Genomic DNA, 23,214 nt, shown 5'->3' with positions numbered 1-23,214 from the left:
AAAGCAGCCTGTGCCTTCCAGATATTTCTTGCCCATACTACTACTACTTACTCCTCCATCATCATCATCATCTTTTAAAAAATTTCTTAACGTTTATTTATTGTATTATTGAGAGAGAGAGAGAGAGAGAGAGAGAGAGCATGAGCAGAGGAGGGACAGAGAGAGGGGGAGACACACAGAATCCAAAGCAGGCTCCGGGCCCTGAGCTGTCAGCACAGAGCCCGACATGGGGCTCAAACCCACAAACCGGGAGATCATGACCTGAGCTGAAGTCAGATGCTTCACCGACTGAGCCATCCAGGCGCCCCATCGTCATCATCATTTTAAATGAATACTTACTTTGTAAGTAAGTACCCGGCACTATTCTAGGTACCTAAGATAGAGAAGAAAAAGCCCTTCCCCATGCGGCTTTCGTTCTAAGTATGGGTGGGGAGGGTAGATACAGAGACAAATACATTTGTCCATGATGCTGACTCTTAGCATGACAGGAAGCAGCAGAGAGTGGGAGGGCAGAGCTGGGCAAGCAGTCCAGGAGAGAGGGTGTCATTTTATTTTTTATTTGTTTAAAAAAAGAAGGCTCCATGCCCAACGTGAGGCTTGAACTCACGACCTGGGGATTAAGAGTCCCATGCTCTGCCGACTCTGGGCCCCTAAGCCAATGAGATCTTAAATGTAATGGCAACGGTAGGCCTGTTGGAGGAGAGGTGACCAGCAATCCGAGGAGGGGAGGGTACCATCGGCCACCCCCGCCTTCCACCAGACTCTCCCACTAGACTCACGCTCTTCCTGTCCCCTGGGGACACAGGCCACAACTTGGGGCAAAGAAGGTGGCAGTGCAGGCTGGTCAGCTTCCCAGACACCGCAGGCTCAGAGACCAGCACTCTACACTTCAGAAACTGAGCGAATTTTCTTATCAAGTCTCTGCTGGGAGGGCAGAGAGCATGCTGTTCAAGGACTTCGGTGTCTTGGCTAAGCTGGGCGGAAGGGCGCCCAAGAAAACCCGCGTCTCCCTCGCCTGTGCCAGGCACCCTGCACTTGTCACCTGGTAGACTCTGCCAAGAATGCAGAGTGAGGCACTATCACCACCGTGCTGCCTTTATAGAGGAGGCGACCTGAGGTCACGAGCCTGGAAACCAGGCTGCGGCGATCAGGACGCACCCCTCCCCAACTAAACCACACTGCCTCCAGCGGTCTTCACCATCTTGGCCCTGCTGCAGAAACCAGCGTGCGGACCTCAGCACCCCACACAGCCAGCGGCTCCCCTCCTGGTGGAGTGCTGTTCCTGTGATTCACACGGTCTTCCCTCCAATGTCCACCCTGCTGCCTTAGTGGGCTGGGTTCCTCCTTGAGTCTCAGACCCCCCCCCCCCCCCACCCCTGCCTCAATCTCCACGCGCCCGAACGTCTCCGTCTAGTCCCTGTGGCGTCTCCTTCCCCGGGGGAGGGGCCGGGCCCAGACGTCCCGCTCAAGCTTGGACTCCCGAGGCACACGTGCCGCTTTGACGCTGATCGCGCCCAGTGGCCACCCTTGGGTGCCACACCGATGGCGAGCACTACCTCTGAGGGAGTGTCACCCCTGCCTAGGTTCTGTCTCTCAAAGTGGTAAACCAAAGACCCATTTGCAAAGCTGTTAAACTCTGTCCTCCCTGCTGACCGGAGAAGATGCCCAGGTTCTACTCTTGGGGACGGTCACATTTAGACTCCTGCGTGCAGTGTCGGGACACCTGCGAGGCACACCACCCTTCGCTCACCGTCGCTCCCTTCGAGAGCCACCACGCTCCCCGATGCAAAGTGCTTGCTGGGCTCTCTGAAGGGTCTCGTGGCAAATTGGCAAAAACAACCCCAAACTCCAAACCCCCCAAAGAACAAAAAATTCCCACAAAAAGCAAAGTTTTGAGCAGACACACCTCCCTGCCCCAGGGCCTCGCCTGCTCCGTGGACACGGAGGTCACCGTGCGCCACTCACAGAGCAGGAACTGCCAGGAAAGGGTATTCTAGGGACGGTCTCCACAGCGACAGTGACGTGTTCACAATGCACACGCAGGGAGATCTTTCTTTTAAATATCATCCTTCTCTGGGCTTTTGGAGAAACACATGCTGTGAAAACGATCACGGTTGTGCTTCTCAAAGTTAGTCATGCTTCCTGCCAGCTTTCTTCACTCTCAGAGATGGAAGGATGGCCCAAGAGCCAGGCATGTCATTAAGGAATGCTGTCCTGGTCCCTCGGATTTGCCTGATCCGGACGAGAGCTGGCGATACTGGAGTACTAGGGGAGGACAGCACTCTGGTCGTCAGGTAAATAGGAACAGCACCGCCCCCACAAGGTACCTTACCTCACCTCTGAAGGACTCCAGAGGAGCGGATGAGGAAAAAATGTGGCCTTGTCATTGCGTCTGAAGTGATTATGAAGTACTCTAGAATATTCCTTTTCAAAATTCACTGTATGCAGAATAAAAACATCGTATTATAAAAAAAGTACTCTCTAAAGGAAGGGCATGGGCCCCTTAATAATCGACTTGAATTCATGTTCCAACTGCAGTAAAGGTAACACTACCTATGTTGCCATTAAAATCAAACCGATGTCAATCAGTGATAGCGGCTTTTCAATATGCACAGCTCAGGTGAATTCTGCGGGTGAACACCCGTCTCTCCTCGGAACAGTAACGTACTAATGCAGACACCACTTATGACAAATCAACAAGTGAAAACAATATGAGCATCTACCTGTGTCTGCATATAGAGTGGCCATTTCATCAGACGTGGGGGAAGTACCTGCTCTCAAAGGAGCCCAACTTCCAGTATTCAATTTGTCCTTGAGAACAAAACTATGGAAAACTATTAGAACGTCTCCTAGGCGTAAGGGTCAGAAGGAACCACGCCGCAGCCACACCTTGGCTTGGCAGAGCTCTGCTTCACCTCTGCCAGCTTCCGCAGGGTGGCCGTGCAGAGGAGACCTCACACCCTGATGCAGAAGGGAGCTGGTTCCAGAGAAGAAACAAAAATGCCTCAGATGATAAGAGGAGGGAGAGGGGACTTGCTGGGTTGAATAAGGGAGGCTCGAAAGTTCTAGTAAGGTAAGTGTGAGCTCCACGGTCAGGTCAACCGCCACCCTGGCTGCCGGGGTCCCTCGCAACTCACTGCTTCCCTGCCGGCTCCGCCTCTTCTCCCAGGCCTCGCCCTTGTCTGGGAGCTTCTCTGCCAGCTCTGCCAACTCAGAATAGGATCCACCCACCCACAGGCTGAGGGCTCCCAGGGCCTCTCCCGGGGTCTGTCCCGGGTGCCCATATGGTGTCTTGAAGGCACCTCAAACTCAGGGCATTCAAAACTGCTCTCCTGTTCTCCCTCCCGGCCACAGCAGTGGTGATTAACCACAGAATGGTTAATTCCAATGGGCAGCAAACCCATCCTTCCTGTTCAGGCCAGAACTCGTCCACATCCAATCAAGAGCAGATGGGTTGACTCTGTTTTCAGGACATAATCCAGAACTGACCACCGTCTCCCTAGGCCAGTTACCTCTTGCCTAATCATTGCCGACAGCCTCTGAACAGCTTTCCTGGCTTCTTCTTGCTCCCAGAGAGGCCAAGCCACACCCCCCAACCATCACCCCATGTAACGTGGCACCAACCAAACCTCAGGTCCCTAGCAATGCCTCAACCCGCCCTGCAATTTTTTTCCTGGCATTGACCACTTTGTTCCTACTTTACTTACTAATGTTTATTGACTGCCGTCCTATTAGGACATATGCTCCGAGAGGCTCTAGGGATCTTTGTTTTCTTCCCTGATGTGTCACAAACACCTAAAACAGTGCTCTGCCTGTGGTAGTAAATATCTGTGACCGAGTGACTGTCTAGACTTTCATACTTTGACCAACAAGAAAAAAACCCAGAACCCAAAACAGCATACCAATCGATGTGGCAGTTTCCCCATGAGATTCAAGTGTCACACTAACTGATGAATTCATTACTCCCTCTGTATAACCATGCAGGGTGCTGGAAAAAAGCTGTAGGATTGATTCATGTACTGAATCAGAAAACAAGAGAGGAGAATTACATACGTCGTGGAGAACCAACCCAGAACCGTCAAGACCTGGCGTCTCTCCACATGGGCTCGCGAGGCTCCTGATTCCCTTCCTCCTCAGGTCACCGGGAGGGCCGACTTCTCCCTTTATTTCCTTTGGAGAAAAAAGATGCTAGTAATCACAAAATGCTGGGATCCACGCTAAGGACAAAGTGGCCCCGGGCCTTCATACACTTTCCATTTGCTTTTGTTCAAGTTGGTGGCGGAGGCAAAAACATTTAGTCACTGCCTTGATTTGAGTCTTAAATACAGCATTAGGAGACAATGGAAGACTTTACTGAGAAAAAGTGAATTTTTAATTATCTTGTGAATCTACTTAGAAAAACACAAGCAACGTTCACAACTATAAATTTAAACCTTTTGCGCTAAAAAAAACCCACACAAAACAACAAACACAAAACCACAGGCATGAACTGTAAACCTGTATTAATGATCAACTAGTCTTAAGGTTAAGGTTAATTCTTAGTAGTAACCCAGTGTTTTCCTCCTTGGCAATTTTAACGTCTTAGCACCAAGTGATCTCCCACAGAGGTACTCGTAACGACTCTGGCTGCTTCCGTACGCACTACTTCACACGCACAGTCCACGCTCACGCCACACAGACAGCAGGCCCGTGGCGATGACGTCACACGCTGACTTTCAGGGCAATGGAAATAAGACAGAGGGCACGCGTGTCACACATCTTTAATGTAGTGCATTCGTAGAAAAAAGGCCAGCTTCCGCTCCCAGGCGCGCTCTCGTCCTTATATTTTAATATCGTGATTTAGAAGATGCAGACGTTATTACCTAAATATTACTCTATACATTTCCATCAGTGTTCAGGAAAACACTTTAAATTGCTACTTAATTTACACCGTAATTACTGGGTTACAGCTTTAGCTCGTTGGCAATTTTGGAAGCAATATTTTTGAAAGCTATGGATGTCCCCGATATCCGCTTAAACCGGACCCCGTTCAGAGACAGTCTTGGCAGCTTGCACACCTCCATCTCCCACTGCACGAGGTTCTCCGCGTGCCCATCACCGTGGACACAGAAGAGTAGGAAGCGTTCTCTCTGCTCATAGTCGCAGTTATTGGCATCCAGCACTTTGCGGATCTCCCGCATCATGTCACTGGGGTCCATGGAACTAGTGGTCTTCATGCTCCAGGTAAAGCGCAGGGAGCGAGGTTTTGCTTCTTTGTTTTCCTCCTTTTGCTCAGCAGATACATTGCGACTGAAATGCACAGTAGCAGGTTTATTTTTAATTGCACAGAAAAACCAACCTTTTCTGTTACAGCTAGCTCATAATCATAGCATGACTGACCTCCACATTTTTCTTGCACAGGCTCACATCTGATTATCTGTTCCTTTACGGAGAAGTATTCATCTACCACCCACCCCCGGACTCCCTTCCAAATCATAACCCATACAGGCAAAATTCTACCTGGCTGTAAAATCTTCATCAGCCATCTATATTTAATAAAATTAAGAAAATAATCTGTGAAACAGAATCCTTGGAGATCAGCAAATCACATGGCACAGCGCCTCTCCAAAAGCCCAGCTCTCCCCTCCAGGCTGACTGCAGGCGGCAAGGAGCCGAAAGGGCCCCCCAGAGGCCCAGCTCAGGGAGGGACGGGTCGGCAGGCCAGTGGTACCACTTTTCTTTTAATTCAGCTCATCATGACCTTTCGCTGGAGATGGTACTCAGGATAGCCAGTGACTCCACATGGTTCAAAATCACTTTCCTTGCAAATGGCCCCCCCCATGCTGAGTACACAGCTGGGTGCGGGGTGGGCTGTTCTCAGTTCCCTCTGCCCACCTGAATATTTTTCCATTTTGTTAAAATTCTGATGTCACAGTTAAAAATAATTCTTAGATGACATTATCTTACTACTGAAACAGGAAAATGAAACATTAAAGCTTATCTGCTGCTGAGCACTGAAACCACCGGTGTGAATGCAAGCTGTATCGATGCACAGAGTATAAGCTGTGGTCCCAACATCTAAGAGGTGATGTCATAGCGGGGTCCCAGGCACAATTCTCTTGGGAACCCCAAGACCAGGTGTCTACTATCCTGCCGCTCCCCAGCATTTAATCATTGCCACAAACCCGTTATTTACACTCTCACGTGTACATCTGAATGTTTCAATTAGGAAGGTGAACACCTAACACTCTTGTGTATTAAAAACACCCTGCAGGGGCGCCTGGGTGGCGCAGTCGGTTAAGCGTCCGACTTCAGCCAGGTCACGATCTCGCGGTCCGTGAGTTTGAGCCCCGCGTCAGGCTCTGGGCTGATGGCTCGGAGCCTGGAGCCTGTTTCCGATTCTGTGTCTCCCTCTCTCTCTGCCCCTCCCCCGTTCATGCTCTGTCTCTCTCTGTCCCAAAAATAAATAAAAAACGTTGAAAAAAAAAATTTTAAAAACACCCTGCACGTGCATGATAAATACACTTAACCCAATGGCGAAATCGGCAAATTCATCAAAGCTGAGAGTTTGGGGCTATAGGTTTTACTTTAGATAGAGCTGCCAGGCTGCTGGTAAAATATTCAATTTGGTTCACACCCACTAAAGTTGATCAGGAGCTTCCTGTGTATAAAATGCTGTTTTAGGTACTAAATAGGTTACAAAAATGAGCAAAAGCTCTCAAGCTGAGTTGGGGTTGAGGGAGGGAAGACTGCAACTTAAGGAAATAGCACTAGCACAGGAAAGGTATGAGCACACCATGAGGGGGCGGGGGCAGAAAAGACAGGTAGGGCCCTCTAAAGGGAGGAGGGCGGGGAAATGAGGAAATGGGTTCCAGGAGGGAGGGGCATCTGGGAAGAGCTACCAAGAGCCCATAGAATTCCAATACAACGGGGGTGGGGAAGGTGAGATCGTGTGCTGAGCAGAGGGAGTATCATAAGCAGAGGCAAGGAGGTGTGGAAGGCACAGAATGTGTTTAGGGTATAATCAAGTGTGCAGATGGACTGGAACTGGGGGCACAGCATCACCCCCACAACAGCCGCTGAGTACTTGCGGGAAGCAAATAGGACAGCTGGAGCCTGCTTGAGGCTGGGATGGGCAGGCCTGGGGTGGGAGTGCTGCCAGGCCGTCATCCGGGCACTCTGCCTCAGCCGCGGTGGGGAGGGTGGGGGACGCCAGGGCTGCTGAGGCCACCCAGGGTGCGTCAGGTAATGGGGCCCCTGCAACTTTTCATTCAGAAAAGTCACATGATCAGAGCTGGGCTTCAGAAAGAGCAGAAAGAGAGCAAATGGGTTAACGGGGACCCAAAACAGCATGGTGGTGACTGGTATGGAATGAGCCCGAGTAGAAAAGACCCAGAACCATGGCAGCCTACCTGGGCCTATCTGGCGAACTCCCCCACCCCCGGACTTGTGTAATGAAATACAAAATGATCTACAAAATGTAAAAGCAAAACATCTGACTACATAATTGTTCTTCAAAAAAACCCATCTAATTTAAAATATGAAAATTCAACTCCATATTCTGCTTTCATTCCTTGAGAGCAGGATGGTGCAGGAGTCATGGACACAGCAAGAGTGCTCCTACTGACTCCCAGAGCTCACTTCAGGCCATCAGCCCCCAGGCAGGAGGGCAGCGTATTTTAGCACCCAAATGCCCAGTGGAAGCCCAGTGGAAAGGCTGGACCTGGAAGGCTTTCACCAGTGGGCAGCCATGGCGCTCTGGCGCCCTCAAGTGGCCACTAAGAGGTGGCAGCAGCGACAGGCTCCTGCTTCACAAACCACACAAGGGGACTCTGCCAAGCAATCCCTACACTGAGAGCAGGGATCTGATGCGGGATAGTCAGAAAAGAGCATCGTCTCTGCCACAGACACGAGGTAAATACCTATAAAATATTTTAAGTAAAAATCATTCCCCTCACCTTGAGCCCTCATATCTCCCGTTCCTCTCATATTCAGTTGGAAGCCTCAACGAACAGAATGCAGAAGCACAGAGAAATGGGAAAGAGAAAAGAAATCTTACAGACCGATACACGACCACCCACATACAAACACAGACGTCATAATATGAACAAATCCAAAGTACTTGGGGTCACCAGCCAACTCTTGTTCAGCTCGTAGTCTCCCAGGGGTGACCGGCCCAGGCCGCTGTTCTCTGTGCGAGCTGGCAGGTAGGCTGGGAGGCCGACCGCGCACCGGGCATCTCTGCCTGGCTCTGGAATTCGAGGTCTGCTGACTTTTTAATACCTCCCCCAAAGTGTAATGGTTTTTAACTAAAAGGAAATGAATTCTATCAGTTAAATCCTACATCCAACTACAAAATTTTCTGCCCGAGGAAAAATTTGGCAACTGGGAAGATTAAAATCACGGAGTGGAATTTCCCATAGGAGGAAAGCACTCTTCCCAGTTTTTGATAAAGAGCTCACGTTCACACAGCCTTTCAGTGACCCACTGATTTCATCAACATAGAAAAAAAAATCCATAGCCTGGCTTTCTGGACACATGGAGGCCAAATGGCAGATTTTCTACCTCATTATGTGTGTGTTGTTAGTCTCCTGACTCGTTATCATCAAAACATATTCACCTGGTAGGAATATGATTTCTTACAGTGCTTTAAGTAAAAGTAATGAGACACATTTTCTTCAGTGGTTGGTGGAAAGTGGCTTTTAGAATACTACTCTTCAACTCTCTGAAAATATTAAAGCATTTCTGCTCTACAGCTGCCCACATCTTAGTTTCTAAAAACCTCAAACTAAATGAGGCTGTAGGTTTGAATTTTATGCTTGTTTCCCCCATAAAAACATTAGGTAATTTCCCGGTCATTTTAAAGCCTTCTGCAGATTCAATCCTTCATGAAATAAAAAATGGCAACAGTTACCACTTACCTTCTGCATGCCTGAGGCCAACCATTAATTGTACATTAATATTACTGAACATTGCATTCTTCAAACAGAAGCATGCTAAGTGTTATTAGTATGAAGACAGAATTATTTGGATGCTAAATAATTCTACCAAAGAAAGACAATGCACAGAGCATGCACAGGCCTGTTGTTATGTGGGCGCCTGACAGAGTCAATCTACTTCTTTCCGAGGCTCCTTACAAAGAAGTAAGTATGTAGTTCTCAGCAGAAAGTTTAGTTTTTAAGAAACAAAACAAAACAAAACAAAAACAAGGCTAGAAAGCCAAACCTGATGTTAATTGCAGGAGCCATTTTGGGGTAAGGATTGAAAAATAATGTGTATATATAAATCCTACCTTTTGATAAACCTGAATGACATGTTTCTAAAAGAAATTAAGCCAAAAACAAAATTAACAAAAATGACTTGCACAAATTAAATAGAAAATCTAGTCAATTATAGAGAGAAAGAAAAACAACAAAACAGGGCTCCTCTTCTGTCCAATGAACGATGAAACAGTGACATTTGTTGAAAAAGTAAAATTACAGGTAATCAAGTACATTGATCTTTTAATTTTCTAGAAATATAAAAAAATCTGTCCTTGTAAGAAAAAATTTAGCAGTAAATATTGACATTAGCTGTAATTAAATTTAAAGGTTCTTCAGATGGATAGACTTTAAGATAATAAAATCCAACATTCCATGTCAAAGAAATGACTTAAGTCATGTGCAATATACTATAGTAATAAAGTAACATTTCTTGATTCTCTTCAGAATATTCTATGAACAAAAATCTCACCTTCTATACAACATTGAAAAGTTCATTTTAAAATGTTCAACCGTTCAGAGAACCATTACTTATTTCAGGAAGACGATTTAAACACTAACAGAATGTCTGTTACAGTGGTATCACATAAATCACTTCTTAATAAAACAGTAAGTTACTGCGGTTTAAAATGAAGTGGACTTTTCAGAGTTTTAGACAGCAAAATGAATGGAAACAAAATGGTAACAACGGGGGTTTCATGTTTATGTTCTGTGTAATAAACTGGAATAACTGTATTTAGAAGTAACTTTGCTCATTAAAACTCAGGGAGATGCTGAGGTTGTACTGAACAGAATCTGACAAAAGAAATTCCAAACTACCCATCAGGCTTGTACGATCATGTGGTCAGCATTCCTGGGCGAGCGCAGGCTGGCCTTGTCAAACCATTTCTGAAACTTCCCAGTTCTGTGACTGAACACAGAATTCAGTCTGAGTGAATGAAGTAACGAATTCCGTGGATCGGTTTTTCTAATACTGGTAACTTTGACATTGCTTCAGATGCTGCCCAATTAAAAAACAGCTAACTACTGTAGGTAACACCCAACCACTTCATAATCAGATCAGAAGTGGTCCACAGAGGGGTTATATGCAGCAGAGAAGATCATGCATGTGACAGGATTTTGTAAATAATTAAGCACTACATAATAAGGCAGGATTATTCAAAAGATTATTTTAGTTGAAAATTGATTAAAAGGCCTTTTGGTATTTTCACTTCCCAATTTTCTGCCTGAGAAAGGTCAGGGTTATTGGTCAAGCACCCAACTGCTTTTCCTCGCTTTTTCAGCCACGAATCCCTGAGGTATAAAGAGGAGGAGCAGCGGGACTGAGGCTCTCTACTCCTGCCAGGCCCCGCGGACCAGCGCAAGGCACACAGAGGCACCTACATCATGCCTGGGCTGTTCTGCCTATAGGGTAGGAGTGACCCTGAGAACCCTAAGCAGGCCAGGCCCGGCCCCAGGAGAGGGAAGCCTTGCTCCTTCTGACTACAAATGGCTTCCGAGGTTGGAGAGCACACAGCTCTCCAAAGCCACACGTACCCAGGGCAGAGTCAGAGCCAAGAGCAGAACACAGGCTTCCTGGCGGTGGATCTCCTCCCGCCAGATCTGAGCAGGTCTCCGACGCAGCACCTGAGTGAGAACACCTGAGCCTCTTTTGGGCACCAGGACTCTGATCTTAGCATTTATTGTCAGGGCAGGATAAGCAGCTGACGCTGACAGCAGCAGCAAGAAGAAACGGACTGCCGCTAAAGTACAGTAACCAGGGAAGACTACAGACCTCAGTTTGCAAACTTTAACAAACAGAAGACTACCTTTCTGTAAATCTTTCGGGGGGGGAGAAATTGCCTGAAAATGTAAAGTAAGATGACCCCCGAGACTTTTTTTTTTTTAATTCAACCAAGAAATCTGTCTCCAATTTTAATTGAAATGCATGAAATACACTAAATCAGAGAATGAGGGACAAGGATTCCAGCCTGCACTATCCTTGACCGTTCTACTCTGCAGGGCAGCACACGCAGTGTGCCCTGGAGGGCCTCTTCTGGAGGCACCTTTCTGGCTCAGCATTTTTTGGCTGTAGAATCTTCAACATGTGCCTTAAACTCTCTGAATCTCATCTCCAGCTTGTTCTACACAACAGTAAGAGTATCTACTACACAAGGTGGACGGTGGAGATGACGTGAGTATGTGAGAATGTGTTTGTACGTATGTGACACATGCATGTTTATCAATGAGAAACAAGTATAGCTCTATACATCTAAGGACGCTTATCTACCTTAACTTAGCACACAGGAAAAATACAGCACAGAGGCAACAATCAGGGGTGCCCAGCTGGCTGAGTAGGAAGAGCACGTGACTGCTGATCTTGGGGTTGTTGAGTCTGAGCCCCACGTTGGCGGTAGAGATTACTTAAAAATAACATCTTTTTTTTTTTTTTTTAATGTTTATTTATTTTTGAAGGAGAGAGAGAGAGATTGAGAGAGAGAGAGACAGTGTCAGCAGGGAGGGGCAGAGAGAGAGAGGGAGACACAAAATCCGAAGCAGGCTCCAGGCTCCGGGCTGTCAGTACAGAGACTGATGTGGGGCTTGAACCCAAGAACTGTGAGATCATGACCTGAGCCAAAGTCAGACACTTAACTGACTGAGCCACTCAGGTGCCCCAAAGATATTTTAAGTTTATTTATGTATTTATTTTGAGAGAGAGAGAGAGAGAGAGAGAGAGAGAGAGCATGAGAGGGGAGGGGCCGAGAGAGAGGGGGACAGAGAATACCAAGCAGGCTCCATGCTGTCAGCACAGAGCCTGATGTGGGGCTCGAACTCACAAACCATGAGATCGTGACCTGAGGTGAGATCAAGAGTTGGATGCTTAACTGACTGAGCCACCCAGGTGCCCCGCCATCCCCCAGATTTTATTTCTAAGTAATTCCTTCACCTAACGTGGGGCCTGAACTCACATCCCCAAGATCAAGAGTCTCGTGCTCTAGTGGGGTGCCTGCGTGGCTCAGTCGGTTAAGTGTCCGACTTCAACTCAGGTCACGATCTCACAGTCTGTGAATTCGAGCCCCGTGTCGGGCTCTGGGCTGACGGCTCAGAGCCTGGAGCCTGCTTCCGATTCTGTGTCTCCCTCTCTCTCTACCCCTCCCCTGTTCATGCTCTGTCTCTCTCTGTCTCAAAAATAAGTAAACGTTAAAAAAAAAAATTAGAGTCTCGTGCTCTACTGACTGAGCCAGCCAGGAGCCCCTGACATATGATGTTTTACCTAAAGAGCCCATCATAGACCAAAGTGTAAAGACACAGAACTAGCTGACCTGTAACTAGATCTCAGACACACCTGACTGATGCATATCCCCTCTGCACTCAGGGCTCTTACAGGGCAAAATACCCGTCGACATGAAGCTCAGTTGGGAAGGCAAACAGCCAGGTGAATGATACCAGGCTCCATCTCCTACCACCCAAGTTTTGGAAACAGATTCCATTTCAGCCTAGTCCATAATGAAGCAACTAGGGGACAGGGAGGCCTGGGACAGGCCATGGGATGAGCCTAAAACCAAGGAATGAATTATTCTGGGGTCAGCAGACTGTTCCTGGATTGAGCTCCCTGCTTCTTTTACTGGTCACGAGTGGGTGCCCCAAACTTGGCAAAGTCCTTTAGACCACTCTGCCCAGTTTGGAAAAAGGGGGTCTCAGCAAAGGAGCCGAGAAGAGAACAAGAGGCCGCTGTAACTTCTGGCACCTATCTGGCCTCCAGCCGATGATAAGAGACATCAGAAGTCCTCCTAACTTGGTAGCCATGTCCTGACAATAAGCAGAGTACCCAGAGAAAGACTAAAAATACTAAAAGAACATAAAAATACTGGACGAATTAAGGAGACTGAAAATGCGGTATTTGGCTTACAGGTTAAATTCCAAAAATGGAAGGAAACACAGCAGGCAGCTGGTGAGCCACAGGGGGCGCCAGCTAGTTCAGGCTTGGAGAAGACCCCACTGTTGTTCTGAGTAAAATACAGATGAAAAGAGGGTCTGCAGCGGGCAAAGCGGCAGGATGCCTTGGACGTACTAATGCTCGGTGAAGCTCAGTGTCGAAGAAATCTCTCCTGGGAGTCCTGAAAGTGCAGGGGCCCTCAGTCTCCTGAGTGTGGGCCCAGCTGGCGGTGCCTCGGCCTATGTGTTTATGGTGCAAAGGGGCACTTCCTCCTCTCATAGCCATCAGTGATTCTAGGCCTTTGCAGCCTCCAGATGAGGTTATGGAAATAAAGTTCAAAACACTTCAAGGGAAAAAGTACCACATGAAGGATTTTATACACAAGCAGATTTACTAGATCTTGGTGAGAATAAATCGGGAATTTTATCCGCCAAACTGTACCGTTTAAGCAAGTTACTTTGTTCTTACTATAACTTACTGAGACCAAGAGAGAACAGTTTTTAAGATTTAGACCCTAAGAAGCTTAGTGCTCCTCAGAGATGCTGGCACGACATGAGAGAAGAGAGGTCTCTCTCCTCTGCGTCCAGGCTGGCCGCACAGCACACTGTCTTCCTCGGGGACGGCTTCCGAAGCGCCAGCTTGCACTAAGCTGCAGTAACCATGCATGTGGGCAGATGTGTGATCAAGAGAACAGTAATTAAAGAGAACGACAACCTCCCAAGTGCTAGAGGGACTTCTGACGTCAGGAAGACTCTGAGCTCTGTAATTCCTATTCTAAAAGGTTTTAAAGTATAAAGTTCTATATATAAACCAGAAAAACACGAGCTAAAGACAAAGTGGACAGTATCTGGGCAGCCGCGTCACACGACAGAGAAGATGTTTCTCCTTTTGCTCTTACATTGGCTGCAAACAACCAGCACCACCTGGCACTTACCTCCTTGTGAGTTTTGAAGTTAATTTACTAAAAAGATTAGTGGAGCCTCGGCTCCGAGTCTGCGACAGTGGTGTGGCTTCGTGGGACAGGCTGGGCGAGGCAGGTGGGCCGTTATACGTGGCGGTCCGCCGCTCCCGGGGCTGCCCGTGGAAAGTGCTGCGGCTGGCGGTGCCCCGCGGGAAGCGGAGCCGGTCTGGGGTGGCTGCGCTGCTGACACTGTGCGTTGAAGCAACGGGAGTCCTCGGATCAGGAATAGTGCTAGTAGGGCAGAACAGAACAGACTCACTCTCACTGTCACGTGGTTGGCAAAAGCCCAGCTGTGTGGCAAACATGGCGCACGACAATCCACAATATCCCAAAAGACACCTTTTATCCTCAGTGGACAAAATCAGTTCTAATAAATCTAGACCCAAGGCGGTATTTTATAGAACTCAGGACCAAAAGGCAAGTTAAATAGGAAAGGGTATCAAATAGATGGCATATAATGAGACAGAGCCTCGTGGGGTTTAAGGGAATAGGTCGTACATATTTTCAAGGACAAGATTAATGCAGGGCAATTCTAGGACACAGAATGGCTAACTCAAGCTTTTTCCCTTTGCTTCCCTCCTCAAAGTGCTTATGTGCGAGAACCCTGCCCCTGTGAAAGAAAGAAACATGAAATGAACAGGCAACTAAAAAGTTTTAGAGACATACAAATGGCATGTTTCCTGTGAAATTCCACATGCTAAGAGCACTGTGAAGAGGAGGGGGATTTCTTCCGCCTTCTGTAGTATGCAAAGGCACAGACGACCAAGGACACCGTGAGACAGGATGTGCTTAACTAAAACCACACACAGGAAGAACACCTGTGGACAACAGACAGTAACACATCGCGGACTATAAAATCCACAGCACAGAATGAAGCAGCGGTGGGTACACATTAGTTTCATAAGGAATGTGCATTTTTCTTACACAGCCTCACATTTCCCTCCTTCACTGTCTATTGGAGGTACCATCATCGGAGGGGTGCCCATAGGCTGGCATGGACATCGACCTGATGTCTCACCCACTGAGGCAGGACTAGCTGCAGAAGCGAACACTTCTGTCAGGCTGGGAGGGGGGTTGGGATCAGGCAGAGGCAGAAACAACAATATGATGGCACAGTGACAGAAAAAGTTATCTGCTATTTAAAGCACACACCTTCCTCTTAACCTTGTTTTGAGGATTCTGTAGCAATTACTGACCTGTAGCTGCCTTTCCCCACCCCACCCCACCCCCCCGCAAATAAAGTAAAAGATTTATTAGCCTTTTAAAAAAGTGTTTATTTATTTTTGAGAGAGAGAGAGAGGCAGAGAGAAGGAGACACAGAATCCGAACCAGGCTCCAGGCTCTGAGCTATCAGCACACAGCCCGATGTGGGGCTCAAACTCACAAATTGTGAGATCATGACCTGAGCTGAAGTCTGACACTTAACTGACTGAGCCACACATGCGCCCCAAGCTATATTAGCTTTAAAGGTGGGGGGGGGGGGGATGACATCTTACTTGTTTGAATATTTAGGTGAGGGGGCAGCGTTTTCTGAGCTGTGTACAAAATACAGCCTTTCCTAAAAGAGATGTCTCCATTCAAACTGAACTGGTTGAGTGAATCTATAATATGAGCACACCTTGCTTTCAGCCTGTTCTCCAAACACACAGACATATTTTAAATGGACTAGTAAAATGACACATATAGTAATTAGTTGCTATTTATCAAAGTGTCCTATGCTGTTTCAAGATAGATGAGAATCTTCCTACGCAAAGGACATTCACTTCTTTATAAACAACAGTCAAAATTCTTAAGGGGTCAACAGAACCCCTTTTTTCAAGTCAGGAAAACTATTAAGAGTAAATTAACTGTTTGCAGACAGAGAAAAAGAATGATGGACATGGCTGGATGCCTGCAGCTTCCCCCCGGCACAGAGAGACGAGCCGCGCCCTGGCCACTCTGCTTTAATTCCAGCTCAAGTCATCTTGCCCTTGGAGCTCCGAAGAGGCAGTTTCTCTCCTTGGAGGAGAGCCGGGGACTCAGGACTCGGATCCCGTGTGTGTCAGTCTGCATATACGCCCCCACCTCTACCCCAGGGTCTCTGCACCTCTCCCCTTCTCTCCCACACGGACCTATACCTCAGTGCCTGTCTTGGCTACACACTTCCCAACCTGTCCAACATATAGCCATGAACGTCCCCAAATGCAAACCTGACCTTGTCACTCATCAACTTACAGTCTTTCAAAAGCATGCTGCATCTTCAGGACAGACTTCAAATTCCTCACCCTGGCATCCCGGTCACACCCTCAGGTACCCACAGCCCAGCGGCGCCAAGCTGTATCTCCAGGTTCTACCTTCTACTGTCACCTCTGGGACTTGACTTTCTGGAGCTCCTAATGATGTGCAATCCCTTGGTCATGCATCAGGTCAAATAACTTTCACAGGAACTATTCTCTGTGCCTGGAGTGCAGGCACCTATTTTCATCAAAATTCAACCCAGAGGTCACCCTCTCCATGAAGTCATCTCCATGAAGTCATCCTCTCCCATCAGGAGTTTATCATTCCCATTTTGTACTGAGTATGTGCCCCTGCCACCCTGTGCTACCCCAGTGACTTTTCTCTGATAGAGTGTCCTGGAAGCGTGGTGCTCAATGAATGCTCTCCCGAGAAGTTAATGAACTAGAGTTCTTACAGTCCTGACATTGGGGGGAGGATGGGCACTTTATAATAAATTGCTCAAGATTTGTGTGTCCCTGCATTTCTGTTTGAGAATTCTGTCTTCTGACTTGGGAGAATGGCTCTAATATAGTCCAAGAACTGAAAAGGAGTACCTTATAAAGATAAAAAGAGATTCAGTTTTGTGTTTTTGCCACTCGGCACCTACTTTTTATCCTGTGGCAACGACACTTGAATTCTGCTATTAGGGAAGCAAGTTCCTAGGCTCTGGATGTCAATGACTCCACCCCAGGGTTTCCCAGCCACCCTGGTCAGTGACAGACTTAGAGACAGGCACATGGCCAAAGCCAGACCAACACAGACCCAGAGATAGCTGCAGGGCTTCTGTCTGAGCAGAGCTGAGTGTGGGAAGATGCCAAGTCTGATGCTGTGAGCCCAACAGGGGAACCACTACAGAGGAAGCAGAAGTAGGAGATGGACCCTGACTCTATTCCTAGACATTTTTAGTTCTAGGAAATCAAATATGCCCTTTTGAATTTAAGCTTGTTTGGACTGGGTTCCTGTGACGCAGCACAGAGTCCTAAATGATTCAACTCTTTTTTTTTTTTTAATATTTATTTTTTGGAGAGTACAAGTGGGGGAGGGGGCAGAAAGGAGACAGAAGAATATGAAGCGGGCTCTGCACTGATGGGCTGACAGCAACGAGCCCCATGTGGGGCTTGAACTCACAAACTGCGAGACCATGATCTGAGCTGAAGTCGGATGCTCAACCGACTGAGCCACCCAGCTGTCCCTTCAACTCTGTTTAAAGACTAGTCAAGTGCAGTAGTGAGAAGTAAGGAGAAAGAGTAGAACAAGGAATGATTCAACTATCTGAAGAAAGGCTTGCTAGTTTCTTATACACAGACATACATACATATATGTAAATACATACTTTATTTTTTAAGAAGTTACATTACAGCTATTATGACTGTCTTTTGTGCTCTATTACCTGCTTAGGGCAGGTCAAGTGTCAATATGCTTGATGCCTCTGACCAGCTGCTGACATTCTCTTGCCCACATTAGAAGCTGGGATCAACGGGTGCATTAAAAGCAAGGGAAGAAGGGAAGACAGGGTTATCTGTTTCCTTCCCTGGAGAATACAAAAGATCCCAAAGACTCAGAAGAAGGCAAGGGCTTTTCGTCAGCATATAGAGCAGAAGACGCTTGATCTACTCCTCCTGAGACACACTGCTTTGTAGGCTGCCCAGCACAGGCAAGATCCACAGGGCAGAGAAGCATAGCAAGACCGGACAGACACTTCACAGCAAAGAAACTGACCCTTCTCAGAGACCTTCCTAAAAAGGAAGTGTAAATTGATATTTTCATTATAAATTATTAAGTTTTTTGACACAATAATCCTAAATGCAATTAAATGAATTATTTTAGAAACTTAATCCTAACTGCTTTGTACTTATGTCTATCTTTTTTCTAAAATTCTAATCCACTTATGGTGACTAAAGGACAGGTATTTTCTACTTTTTCAAATGTTTATTTATTTTGAGAGAGAGGGAAAACGCACACATACAAGCAGGGGAAAGACAAGAGAGAGAGAATCCCAAGCAGGCTCTGTGCTGTCAGCGTGGAGACCAACATGGGGCTCGACCCCACGAATTTTGAGATCATGACTTGAGCCGAGACCAAGAGCTGGATGCTTAACCAACTGAGCCACCCAGGCTCCCCAAGGACAGGTATTTTCAATTTGACAGGACATCTCTCCCACAGCAGAACATTCTGACATGAAATGTTCTGGGTGCTGATTCAAACTATACTCAGTGACTGGGAAAAAGCAAAATTAAAAGTAAAGATACATGTGTGAACTGTGATCACACTTTCTCTGCTCAATCCCTGTGCCTTGATGCACGACAAATGGATAAAATAATAGAGCCATTTTACACTTATAAAATCTTATCTAGAATATCAAATGCCTAAAATTTATTTGAAAAGATTCTGTTGGGGCGCCTGGGTAGCTCAGTCAGTTGAGTGTCTGATTTCAGCCCAGGTCATGATCTCATGGTTTATGAGTTTGAGCCCCAACGTCGAGTTCTGTGCTGCGCTGGCAGGGTGGAGTCTGCTTGGGATTCTCTCTTTCTCTCTGCCCCTCCCCAACTTGCATGCTCTCTAAAAATAAACTTAAAAAAAGATTCTGTTCTGTTGTGCTTTATTATAACCATATCACACTCCTTCTTCGGGGGTATTCAAATGAATACATTTTCAACAGTCTTTTTTTTAAACAGTCTTCTGTAACTATCTAGAAGCATATGAAAAAGCAGGGCAGAGTCCATGTTATTTGTGTCGGTTAGCAAAATTACTAAGTCAAAAAGTCAGTGTAAACTCAGAAAATTTTTTACATTCCCATCAGAGTGGTTTATTACCAGTACTTCGATAAGCTAGTTTTTTGTTAAGCATTGTGTGTCAGTGCCTGTGCTCAGTGGTTTAAGACTCATTATAAAAACCTACGTGATTCTGACAGAATCTTACAACTGACGATGTAATTACACTTTCTCATGCCTACTTTATACTGACTGTTAGTCAATTTGAAATTGGGCCATCTTCAGAGTCTGCCATCAAAAGAAGGTAGAATAATTATACCAGAACATGTAGCAGAAAATAAGCTGGACTTCAGCATGCCTGGTGTCAAAACAACAGTCTTCCTTAGAAAACTACTCACATGTGCTCAAGCCAAAGCAAGTTTACCAAAACTTGTAACTTCTGTCCCTTAAACAACACTGATTAGCATTATTTTTCATACAGTGAGGCTGATAAACAGCACTAGTAAGAATCAACGCATAAAATTAATTTTAAAATGAAAAAAATGATCACATGGCCGGTGGCGAGGCTTGAAAACCTCATCTTGTGCTCACTGCTCACAGCAGGATTCTGAAGACAGCTGAAAACCAGCTTGTTTGGGGCACGTACAGCCTTTGGTTGTAAACATGCATAGTTTTCACTAGCATGATCATGCTTATACTGGAATTCTGTATAAACATACACACACACACACACACACACACACACACACACGAAAAAAAATCCCACATATTTACGGTTAAACATGAAACGAATGTCCTTTCAGAAGTTAACATGGACCCCGGCATCTGCAGCTCACCAGTATTTAAAGAATAAGAGATCCATATGAGAGAGGAGAAAGCAGTAATTTCCCTAAGAAGTCATCTGTGCACAGAGAAGGTCCAGTGCATTGAATTTACCTTTCAGCATCTATTTCACAGGTGAAAAAAGTCACATTTCGTGCTCTGAGAGTAAAAAATATGACTACTTTGGCATTCACGCCCTCCAATAATTTTCCACAGTTCTTCCATTAACTTGTATGACAGAAAAAGAAAATCTAGAGATTATAAAAATTAAGGGCCCAATCTTGTGTGGTTTGGCACCGAGGCTCTGTTTGGCTAAAGATAGAAACAACATTTTCAAAAGCAAAGCGTTTAAGTGACTGAAGCTAATGAAAGCGGTGAGGCCTAGGTTGGGATAAGGAGGACTCAGCTCAATAGGGAAGGTGTCGGCAGGGAGGACACAAGGGTAATGACTCCAAAAAAATCAGAGAATTCTTCAAACTCTTTCCAAAGAGCGAACTGGATAACTGCAGGAAGGAAGGGTTAGAAGAGCATGTGCACACACACAAACACAAGCCGGGTAGCAGAGAGCAGATCTTCATCCTTAACGGCCTTTTTAAAAAGTTTGACCCTGAGGGGCACCTGGGTGGCTCAGTCAGTTAAGCGACAGACTTCAGCTCAGGTCATGATCTCACGGTTTGTGGGTTCGAGCCCCATGTCAGGCTCTGTGCTGCCAGCTCAGAGCCTGGAGCCTGCTCCGGATTCTGTGTCTCCCTCTCTCTCTGTCCCTTCCTTGTTTGCACTCTGTCTCTCTTTCTCTCTCTCAAAAATAAACATTAAAAAAAAAAAAAAAAAAAAAAGTCTGACCCTGAACTTCAGAGAATTGTACTTTCAAAAAAAAATTTTTTTTAACCTTTATTCATTTTTGAGAGACAGAGAGAGAGGAAGCGTGAGCAGGAGAGGGGCAGAGACAGAGGGAGACACAGAATCCGGAGCAGGCTCCAGGCTCTGAGCTGTCAGCACAGAGCCCAACGCGGGGCTCGAACCCATGAGCTGTGAGATGACCTGAGCCAAAGTCAGACCCTAAACCAACTGAGCCACCCAGGCGCCCTGAGAATTGTACTTTCAAAGTTCAAAAGGCATCTGACAGAAGAGCTGAACAACTTAGAAGAATTTCCAAAAGAAAGAAGAATCATGAAACAACATTCATATTAGAAACTCCTAGTTAAGTCTCCTACTGATATCCTCTTGAACTAGATGAAATTTGGTAGACTTGAGAATGTAACTAATAAAAGAAACTTTACTAGAGAATAAACTATCCTATTAGAAGATAAATATACCAATCATATTTGTAAGCTATCTAGCACAGCTACTATAATATACTCAAGTTATTAATAGATTTTAATCATAAAGAAAAGGTGTTAAAACAAGCACACAAATAGGAATCAGACAAGAGAGCACTAGAATGCAAATATTTCTAAAAATGCTCTGAAAAATCAACATAATCTTCCACAATAAGCTTTTACCTTCATGTCAAATTCAGAGTTCAGTGGTGTATGGAAGAGAGAAATTATAAACAGTCTGGTTTTAAGGATGAAAAAGGAAAGAAGAATTTTTGTTCAGGCTGTCACAGAAGTTAGTGATCAAACATTTGACTAGTGAGATCTAAAAGGAACAGAAACCATACAACGCAATATCAGAGAGTAAATGTCAGAAAAAAGAAACCATTTTGATGCCACACATGGGACAAGTGACGAGACCAGACAATGTTCAAGTTAGGGGGCCAAGGGACAATTAGAGATGGCAGGAATTACTTTATGGATTTCTACCACAGAACTTTAACTGGTTGCTGTAGCTTTATCTCACCCTTTGAATTTAATTTATACACTATTCTTACCAAAAGGAAGAAGGAAAATCCATGCCTGCCTGAGAAATTTGTCCATACAGAATACATTTACTCCACCAATCTCAACTTCTCTTTTTTCTCTCCCCACAAACTATGGTCTTTGGACCTACTTAATCCCACTCAGCTTTTTTATTTTTAAAATTTTTATTATTTTTTTTAGTAAACATTTTTTTTTACACATATATATTTATTTTGAGAGACAGAGTAAGAGAGAGAGTGCACGCCTGCATGCGGGAGAGGGGCAGAAAGGGAGAGAGAATTCCAAGCAGGCTCCACACTGTCAGTGTAGAGCTCATAAACAGTGAGATCATGACCTGAGCCAGAATCAAGAGCCAGATGCTTAACTGACCGAGTCACCCAGGTGCCCCAAGACTTTTTTATTATTTTTAGGTAATCTCTATGCCCAACATGAGGCTTGAATTTACAACCTTGAGATCAAGAGTCACATGCTCCACTAAATGGCCAGCCAGGTGCCCCCACCCCCCCCCCCCACCTTATTTATTTGGTAACCCTAACAAAGTTGTTTGCATGATATAATTCTCTCCTTATTGACATATTACTTTATTTGTATTTTAAACTGTACTTACCCTATGTGTGCCTGCTTCCCTGCCAGATTAAAATGAAAATCATCCAGAAGACTACTCTCTACATCTTCCTGGGGTTCTCAAGTGTGTCCAAGGTGGAGACTGTGTTACTGCTTGTCCCCTTGGCTCCTCTGGCAGACTGCTGGCCTGTTACTGAGGCTCACTCACCCTACCTCACACTGTCCTCTAGAGGCATGGCCCCCTGCACCTCAGGTCCTTATCCCTCCCCGCTCTACCCTTTGTTCAAGTTATTACTGTACACAGCATAATACACATTTCCCTATTTGCTATTCTGTAATGACACCACCGCTTCAGATCTGTGTCCTGCGGGAAAGCTCTCTGGTTTAACCCAACCCTTTCGGCCATCACACGCAGCCTGCCAGGAGGACAGGCTCTGGACAGTAAAAGGAATTTGGAAGTCTAGTATCTCACTAAAAAATCTGCACTTAAATTTAACTTACCGTGAAGAACACTTAACGATTATCATCTGAATTTTCATTCTAAAAACTAAGAAGTAACTTCCATTTCTTTTGCGAAAAACAAATTTTCTTGCAAACAGGTAAAATTTCATACCTTTCTTTCCCATTCTGAATTACTGAATGTCTGTCGGCTGTAGTTCTTTCACTGCAGACGTAAGTATTGCGCCGTGTCATTCCACCAGCTGCTGTATTACTCTATAAAAAAGGGGGGTCCATTTTTGTCTTAAACCATTTAGAAATAAGTATAGTACAATGAGAAAAAAATTCTTACCTAAATACACACAATTTAATCCTTATTTTTAAATTTATTTGTAATGCTTATTTATTTTTAAGGAAGAGCACATGTGTGCACACGAATGGGGGA

At 45.7% G+C, this 23,214-nt stretch overlaps 1 protein-coding gene across 16 annotated transcripts in view; it reads right to left on the bottom strand.

Moving 5' to 3' along the window:
- Positions 1–4,743: 4,743 nt before the first annotated feature.
- Positions 4,744–23,214, bottom strand: part of MARK3 (microtubule affinity regulating kinase 3) — a 113,416-nt gene continuing 94,945 nt past the window's right edge. For 10 of the 16 annotated variants that reach the window (XM_078447803.2, XM_078447806.2, XM_078447807.2 and 7 more), the window contains 5 exons: positions 22,945–23,045; positions 14,090–14,347; positions 9,272–9,298; positions 7,938–7,982; positions 4,744–5,289 (listed from right to left, as the gene is read on the bottom strand). In XM_078447803.2, the coding sequence (XP_078303929.1) occupies positions 4,944–5,289; positions 7,938–7,982; positions 9,272–9,298; positions 14,090–14,347; positions 22,945–23,045 (777 nt within the window). In that variant the 3' untranslated portion in view covers positions 4,744–4,943. The remainder of the gene's footprint in view (positions 5,290–7,937; positions 7,983–9,271; positions 9,299–14,089; positions 14,348–22,944; positions 23,046–23,214) is intronic. The other 6 variants (XM_078447804.2, XM_078447809.2, XM_078447810.2 and 3 more) reach the window with 3 other exon arrangements.

Source organism: Panthera onca, chromosome B3 (genome assembly GCF_046562875.1).
Source record: "Panthera onca isolate mPanOnc1 chromosome B3, mPanOnc1 haplotype 2, whole genome shotgun sequence".
NCBI classification, from domain to species: domain Eukaryota; kingdom Metazoa; phylum Chordata; class Mammalia; order Carnivora; family Felidae; genus Panthera; species Panthera onca.
Note: the sequence above shows the minus strand (reverse complement) of the source record. Positions and strands in the feature narration are given on the sequence as shown.